The 8486-nt window shown below is 53.4% G+C and overlaps 2 protein-coding genes and 1 long non-coding RNA gene across 4 annotated transcripts; 1 reads left to right on the forward strand and 2 right to left on the reverse strand.

Moving 5' to 3' along the window:
• Positions 1-506: 506 nt before the first annotated feature.
• LOC141027623 (uncharacterized) lies at positions 507-4140 on the reverse strand. Of its 2 annotated transcripts, none has more exons than XR_012189254.1 (4): positions 3306-4140; positions 2886-3208; positions 2008-2098; positions 507-769 (listed from the first exon to the last, which is right to left on the reverse strand). It is a non-coding gene; the product is annotated as an uncharacterized lncRNA (long non-coding RNA). The 2 variants fall into 2 exon arrangements; XR_012189253.1 differs by having other exon boundaries at positions 507-815.
• Positions 4141-4510: 370 nt separating this feature from the next.
• Positions 4511-6276, reverse strand: LOC109770906 (pentatricopeptide repeat-containing protein At1g31430). Its single transcript, XM_020329622.3, has one exon. The coding sequence runs from the start codon at positions 6274-6276 to the stop codon at positions 4693-4695; it is 1584 nt and encodes a 527-aa protein (XP_020185211.1). The 3' UTR covers positions 4511-4692.
• A 134-nt stretch (positions 6277-6410) lies between these two features.
• LOC109770907 (uncharacterized) lies at positions 6411-8171 on the forward strand. Its single transcript, XM_020329623.4, has 4 exons — positions 6411-6656; positions 6788-7113; positions 7269-7479; positions 7578-8171. The coding sequence occupies exons 1-4, from the start codon at positions 6411-6413 to the stop codon at positions 8097-8099; spliced, it is 1305 nt and encodes a 434-aa protein (XP_020185212.1). The 3' UTR covers positions 8100-8171.
• Positions 8172-8486: the final 315 nt, after the last annotated feature.

The following is an 8486-nucleotide window of genomic DNA, read 5'->3' on the forward strand; positions in this document are numbered from 1 at the left end:
GAGTTAAATAAACAGTTGTTTGACAAGTCTCACTGAAAACGTTCAAACAAATTAATAACAGATATAAGAGGTGGCTCGCAAACGAAACAATAGGAAGAAACCAGCTCCACTAAGTAGACTGTGGACCATACCTGTGATCAGTTCCTGAAACTAAGTAGTACTCCCTCCGTAATCTAATATAAGAGCGTTTGGATTACTAAAGCAGTGATCCAACCGCTCTTATATTAGTTTACAGAGTGAGTAATCGTTATCCAGGATCAAATCAAGTAACTGTGGAAGATTGTACATTTGAAATTCTGAATACCTCTGTTCTGAAAGTTTTAGTCCATAGGTCTCTAGGAGGTAAAAACAAGGTGGAATTTTGAGCACCTTTTTAATTGTTAACTGTAACGCCCACGATGCGGCTATATGTCCCACGTGTCGAGGCACGACTTAGAGGCATAACCACATTGTGGTTTTGTCGCAAGAAGGGTCATCTTCACACAATCCCATGTAATGAACAAGAATGGAATAAAGAGAGTTGGCTTATAATCGCCACTTCACACAATACATAAATAAATTCATACATCATTCAAAATACACACATAGGTCCGACTACGGTCAAATCCAAACGAAAAGAAGATAACCCCAAATGCTAGATCCCTGATCGTCCCAACTGGGCTCCACTACTGATCATCAGGAAACGAAACATAGTAACGACCAAGTTCTTCATCGAGCTCCCACTTGAGCTCGGTTGCGTCATCTGCACTGGTATCATCGGCACCTGCAACTGTTTGGAAGTATCTGTGAGCCACAAGGACTCAGCAATCTCACACCTGCGAGATCAAGACTATTTAAGCTTAAGGGTAGGAAAGGGGTAGTGAGGTGGAGCTGCAGCAAGCACTAGCATGTATGGTGGCTAACATACGCAAATAAGAGCGAGAAGAGGAGCAACGCAACGGTCGAGAAGCTAGAAGTGATCAAGAAGTGATCCTGAAACTACTTACGCACAACCATAACACAAGAACCGTGTTCACTTCCCGGACTCCGCCGAGAAGAGACCATCACGGCTACACACGCGGTTGATGTATCTTAATTAAGTCAAGTGTCAAGTTCTCTACAACCGGACATTAACAAATTCCCATCTGCCACATAACCGCGGGCACGGCTCTCGAAAGTTTATACCCTGCAGGGGTGTCCCAACTTAGCCCATTATAAGCTCTCACGGTCAACGAAGGATATTCCTTCTCCCGGGAAGACCCGATCAGTCTCGGAATCCCGGTTTACAAGACATTTCGACAATGGTAAAACAAGACCAGCAAAGCCACCCGATGTGCCGACAAATCCCGATAGGAGCTGCACATATCTCGTTCTCAGGGCACACCGGATGAGCAAGACGTCGGGTTGGCATAGACCCTGGTTGCCCAGGGGGCGCCGGACATCGCTCGATTTGGACCAGCACTCGAAGGAGCACTGGCCCGGGGGGGGGGGGGGGGGGTAAATAAAGATGACACTTGAGTCTGCAGAACCCAAGGGAAAAAGGCTTAGGTAGGCAAATGGTAAAACCAAGGTTGGGCCTTGCTGGAGGAGTTTTATTCAAAGCGAACTGTCAAGGGGGTCCCATAAATCACCCAACCGCGTAAGGAACGCAAAATCAAGGAACTTAACACCGGTATGACGGAAACTAGGGCGGCAAGAGTGGAACAAAACACCAGGCATAAGGCCGAGCCTTCCACCCTTTACCAAGTATATAGATGCATTAATTAAAATAAGATATATTGTGATATGCCAAAATATCCATGTTCCAACATGGAACCAACTTCATCTTCACCTGCAACTAGCAACGCTATAAGAGGGGCTGAGCAAAAGCGGTAACATAGCCAAACAACGGTTTGCTGGGAAAGGTGGTTAGAGGCTTGACATAGCAATATGGGAGGCATGATATAGCAAGTGGTAGGTAGCGCGGCATAGCAATAGAGCGAATAACTAGCAAAGATAGAAGTGATTTCGAGGGTATGGTCATCTTGCCTGAAATCCCGCAAGGAAGAAGAACGAGTCCATGAAGAAGACAAACGGATGTAGTCGAACGAATCCTCACAACTCCGGAACGAAACCGAAGCTAACGAGAGAAGCAAACCGGAAAGAAGGAAACAACATGGTAAACAACCATCACATCAACATGGCATGATGCACAATCAAGTATGATGCATGTCCGGTTTAAAGAGGCATGGCATGGCAAAGTGCACAAACAAAACTACAAGTTAAGTGGAGCTCAATATGCAACGAGTTGCATATTGACGAAACACCACATCAATTGTTTAGTTCTCTCGGTTATGTACCCAACAATATTAAATGTTGATTAACATGGCAAGAGGTGAAGCATAAGTAAACTAACTATTTAGGCAAGTTTAAATAAGGCCGGAACAACAAATAACAATTCCGGAAAATCCTCATGTCCATATTTTAGATTTGGTACTGTTCTGTCCTAAAGCATATCTTACAGTTGTTAAACATGCAAAGTAGTGCTACCATGTTAAACTATGCATTTTTCTACCCCATTTACATATAAAGTTTATTAAATTCGGAGCTACGGTTATTAAGTCATGAAATAAAGCATTTTAGCATGGCATTTGAGCAAATTTAATCAAACAGCAATTTAAACATTTTAAACATGGATGAAAGTTGGATATTATGAAGCTAGATGAAATTCTAAGCATTTTACATATTTAAATTATTTTAATCCGATGCATGGTTAATTAGTTATTACATGCATGAACATGAGGGTGCAATATGTAAATATGCAGTTACTGGATAAATGGACAAGATCGCAGAACGGGAAAAAAACATGACATTGGCCGAAACTGATAGCCCAACAGAAGGGAAAGGAGGCGCTGGGGGTTTCTCACCATGGGCTTGGCCCATCTGCAGAGGAGGCCATCTTGGGGCGTTGGGCCTCGCGCGACGGAGGGGAGCAGCTGGGCCTGGGCGCGGTCAATGCACGCAGGCGACGCGCGGTCGTGGCTCGAGGCGGGGGTGTCGACCTCCTGCTGAAAGCAGAAGCAGAAGCAGAGGAGGAGGCGGCCGGACTTGGCGCGGCGGCCTGGAGAAGCTTGGGTCTCCGGCGAAGGGCGGCGCGACGGGGAGGCTACGGGCGAGGAAGGCCCGGATCTGGCGGCAAGCTCCTGGGACGGCGCCAGATCAGAAGAAGAGGAGGGCCTCGGCGTGGTCTCTGTAGGTAGAAACCGTGACTGGGCAGTCAGCAAGGAGCGACGCGAGGAGAGGAAAAAAGGAAGGCCGGAGAGGCATGGCTTGACGGCGGAGCTCACCTCCGACGATGCGGCGGCGCGGGGAAGGTCCTGGCGACGATGAGGAGGCAGCAGCAGAGGACGCTTGAGGCAGGGCCGGAACCTGCCAGCGTCGTCGCGGACGAGCACAAGGCAGAGGAGGCGGGGATGGCGCTGCGGTTGGAAGCAGGCGGTCAACACGAAGCAGAGGAGGCCGGGGCGGCAACGAGATGAAGGACGGCGGGGACGAGGTGGCGAACTGGAGGAGGGCCGCAGCGGGAACTTGGCGTCCATGGCGTCGGCTGGAGGAGTCCATCCATGGCGCTGCTCATGCGTATCTGCGAGAGAGAGGTGCATGAGAGAGAAAGAAATCGAGAGAGGGAGGAGAAGAAGACAGAGAGGAGGAGCAGAGGTCCTGGAGGCCGGCGATGGGGATGCTCCGCCTAGTGGCATCGAGGTGATGGAGCTCGTGCTCCTGGACGACGGGAGGTTGGAGAGGAAGGGCGCGGTCCTGCTGGAGGTCGCCGACGGTTCGACGGGGATGGCCAGAGGTGTGAGCTGCGCGAGGTCGGGGTAGAGGAGGAAGGGGCACAGACGGCTTGGATCGATGGAAGGTCAGCGGCGCGAGGATGTCCTGGAGTTGGACGCGGTCGAGGGAGCTGGCTGCTCGGGGCTTCGGAGTGGAGGCCGCGGCTGTGGTTGGCTCGATTGGATGGAGGAGGAGATGGATGGTTCGGTGGTGGCTGGATTTGGATCGGGCAAGATCCCGAGGAAGGAGGAGCCTTGTCCTAGCGCACTGGTTGGCCTGGTGGAGAGATCGAGGAGAGGCAGGTAGGGTGGCGGCGGTGAAGAGGATTTGGATGGATTGGACATGCTAGGGCTAGTACTAAATGGGTGATGATTTGGATCCTCCGATCACGATCGGACGGTCCGGAATAAAATAGGTTAGGGAGTCCAATTAAGAAAACGGAGTTGTTATATAGATGTTTGGGGATAATCCGGACCCAACGGTGATGACTGAGCAGGTCGGGTTCGGGGAAATCTCGGACGTGCGCGAGGAGGTCAGTGCACTGTGCAGAAAGGGCCAAACGGCCGGACCACAAAAGAACGGCTGGACTGCGAAAGGTCAACGGAGGCGATGAAGAAGCGGCAACTACGAACGGACCACGAGTTTTATGAAAACATGCGGATGCAATGCGGATGATGCGATGATGAATGCAACAAACAAATAAATCACACGACAACAATGAAATAACTGGAAGGCTTCTGGAGCGTCGGTCTTGGGGCGTTACATTAACGAACTGACTCACCACAGCTAAATTGATCTGAACTCAGATCAATGGATCACAAGGAAAAATTACTCAGACTAATGGATGTTTTAGCCATTCCTATGTTGAAGCACTAGATGTGCAAGTGCCACCTGCCATTTTCAGTATCCCTTCACCTCGATCAAGCTGCACCCTGCATTTTTCTTGACACTGGGGTGTGCCATCTTGCTCCTTACTCTTAATACATCCTCCCATCGACTTGCAGTTGCATACACATTAGACATGAGCAAATCCACATCAGGAATTTGGTAGCCTTGCTTGCCTATTCGTTTGGTCAGCCTTTCGCTCATCTCGACATTGCCTTGAGCCTTGCAAGCAGTGAGGAGTGCACCAAACAGTGGCATAGCGTCCTTGTCAATTGGTATATCCTTGATCAACTTCTCAGCTTCATCAAGTTGACCAGCACGACCTAAAAGATTGACAAGGCAACTATAATGTTCAACTCTTGGTCGTATCCGATAAACCTCCTTCATGGCACGAAACTGTTTCCGCCCTTCATCAACCAAGCCACCATGGCAACATGCACTCAGCACCCCAATGAAGGTAACGCTGTCAGGCTTAGCATTGCTTTTCTCCATACCCTCAAACAATTCGAGGGCTCTACCTGCCTGACCATTTGTGGCCAGGCCGCAGATAATGGCAGTCCAAGCCGTAGTGTCTCTGCCTTGCATTCGTTCAAAGACCTCCACCGACTTCTCTACATGCCCACACTTGGCATACATGTCGATCAATGCCGTGCCAAGAACTGCATCAAGCTTCATCTTCTTACCTTCAGCAAGCTGGTGGATCCATTCACCTTGATCGAGCGCGCCAAGATTGGCACAGCATGTCAGGAGAGTGACAACAGTGAACCTGTCTGGCTCAACTTGATGCATTAGCATGTCTCGAAACAACGACAATGCCTCCACGAAGCATCCATGTTGTGCATACGCGTTGATCATAGCAGTCCACATAATTAGATCCTTCTCTGTGCACTGGTGGAAGAGTAATCTCGCCTTGTCCACCTGTCCGGCAAAGGCATATCCAGACACAAGTATAGTCCAAGAAATGATGTTCCTCGACGGCATTTTCTCGAACAGCTTCACCGCCTCTTCCAAGCAGCCATTCTTCATGTACATGTCCAGCAGTGCATTTGCAACTGGGAGGCTGAACCCAGTGACTCCATCCATGTAGGCATGAATTCTCCTTCCTAAGCTCAGATCACCGGCTCTGGAGCACGCGGTGAGTGCGGTCAACAGCGTGACCCTATCGGGCGTGAGACCGCCCCTTTCCATCTCCTCAGCCAAAGCAACCGCTTCTGTGTTTCGGCCGCGCCTGACATAGCACCTGATCATCATATTCCACACGACCAGCGCCCTCTGCGGCATTTCATCGAACACCTTCCGCGCGACTTCCGGGCGGTCCACCGTCGTGTACATGTCCATGAGCGAGCTCGCGGTGTAGGCATCCCACCGGAAACCGGTCTTCAGGGCCGCCGCGTGCGCCTTGCGTCCCTCGACCGGTAGCTTGAGGGCACCGATGGCCCTGAACACGAACGGGTAGGTGAAGCTGTCCGCCACGAGGCCGCGCCCGCGGAGGTCGTAGTAGACCGCCATGACACGGGCGTAGCTGCCGCGCCTCGCGAGGGTCCTGATCAGCAGGTTGCATTCGCGCCGCGGCATGCCGCGGTGGCGCGCCGTCGCCATCCTGGGCGTGTGGCGTCGACGCGGGACGCGTGGAGGCGCGCGCGGGCCGGCCAAGATGGAATACTTTTAGTAGCCAGGTGCCGTGTACAGATAGCAGTGAGCGATAAGAAGCCCCCGCGGAGTTGGGAGAAACGATGGCTCCTGACATGGGTGGGCGGGTGGTCGTGGTGGTGGGAGGGAGCGTGGCGGGCCTGGCCTGCGCGCACGCGGTGGCGGGGGCGGGGTGGAAGGCGGTGGTGTTGGAGAAGGCGGCGGGCCCGGCGGCCGGAGGCGGCACGGGCGCCGGGCTGGGCCTGGATGCGCAGTCTATGGAGACCCTCGCCCGCTGGATCCCCGAGTGGGGTCTCGACGCGGCCACGCTGCCGCTCGCCGTCGACCTGGTAAGCCCGTCCGTCCTCCCCGGTAAATCGCAAGCTTGGCTTCTTCCTTTTCTTTTCCTTTTTTATTATCGCAGCTTGGCTTCTTTGTTTTCCTTGCGGGCATAGGTTGAGTACCCCTGTTGCTGCCGCAGAACATGGCAACGGACAGCGAGACGAAGGCGGCGCGGACTCTGACGAGGGACGAGGGCTTCAACTTCCGCGCGGCGCACTGGGGCGAGCTGCACCGGCGGCTTCACGAGGCTCTGCCGGCCGCGGTGACCGTCCACTGGGGCCACCAGTTCCTTTCGTTCGAGGTTTCGGACACGGACGGCCATGGTGGCAAACGCGGCGGGGTCGTCGCGACGGCTCGCCTGCTCGGAACCGGCGAAACGGTGGAGGTCGCCGGGGATTTGCTGGTCGCAGCGGATGGCTGCACTTCGTCGATCCGACGGCGCTTCCTCCCTGACCTCAAGCTCAGGTGAGTTACAAATTTCGTCGGCACCTATGATCTGGCAGCAATTTAGGAGACAACAAAGAATAAGAATCTCACATTTCAGTAGTTGATCAGCTCGTTCTTAGGACATTAGTTCATCAGGGACGACACCTTTCTTGTTTTTTGCGGCCAATGTGCAGGTACTCCGGGTACTGCGCGTGGCGAGGCGTGTTCGATTTCACCGGGAAGGAAAGCTCTGATATCATCACCGGCATCCGAAGAGCGTACCCAGAGCTCGGCAGCTGCCTGTACTTCGATCTGGCCGAAAAGACTCACGCCGTGCTCTACGAGTTGCCCGGGAACAGGCTCAACTGGCTCTGGTACATCAACGGCCCAGAGCCAGAGCTCACGGTAATGGCGATCCCTTGTATGCTTGTCCAGTTGCTAACCACTGATGACGTGTTTCTCTGACGGACTGGGTGATCGGTCGGGTTGTGACTAATTAACAGGGGAGCTCTGTGACGATGAAGGTGAGCGACGCCACGCTCGCAGGGATGCAGGACGACGCCGAGCGCGTCTGGTCGCCGGAGCTGGCGCGGCTGATCAGGGAAACAGCAGAACCGTTCGTGAACGTGATCTACGACGCGGACCCGCTGCCGCGGCTGCCGTGGGCGGGCGGTAGCGTGGCGCTGGTCGGCGACGCGGCGCACCCGACCACCCCGCACGGGCTGCGGAGCACCAACATGTCCGTCCACGACGCCCGCGTGCTCGGGGAGTGCCTCGGGAGGTGGGGGGAGACGCCGCCGCCACGCGCTATGGACGAGTACGAGGCCGCGCGGCTGCCGGTCGTGGCGGCGCAGGTGCTGCACGCCCGCAGGCTCGGGCGGCTCAAACAGGGCCTGCCGGTGGAGGACGGTGACACGGGGGCGTTCGACGCGAGGGCGGCGACGGCGGAGGAGGCTTTGATGCTGCGGCAGAGGGGCATGCCGTATTTTGGCGGTGCGCCAACTGTAGATGGCGGTAGTTTGTGAATTACTATGTACTTCTGAATTGTTATGCTGAACCTGCTGTTTTTCTTTCCATGGTAATAAGTGTCTAGTAAAGATCATAGTAGTAGAAGTCACGTATACATTGATCTGACAAAACTGAAAAGACAGCAGAACGTTAGCCTTTAGAGCATCTCCAACGGTCGCACAAAAATCTCGCGCCCAATAAAAGTTATAGCGCGCCATTTTAGCACTTTTAGTGCGCCGGGACCAATATTGCTTTAGCAGACGCCTAAAGACACGCGCCCAAAAGGCAGACAGTGCAAATTGTGAAGCGCGCGCAATCCGGAGCCCAAAATATGCTGCGCGCGATAGCGTTTTTCAGCGCGCGCCCAAAACTTTTTAGCGCTACAGCTTCTGCTGGAGCCGTTG

The sequence above is a fragment of the Aegilops tauschii genome, chromosome 7 (genome assembly GCF_002575655.3).
Source record: "Aegilops tauschii subsp. strangulata cultivar AL8/78 chromosome 7, Aet v6.0, whole genome shotgun sequence".
Taxonomy (NCBI): Eukaryota; Viridiplantae; Streptophyta; class Magnoliopsida; order Poales; family Poaceae; genus Aegilops; species Aegilops tauschii.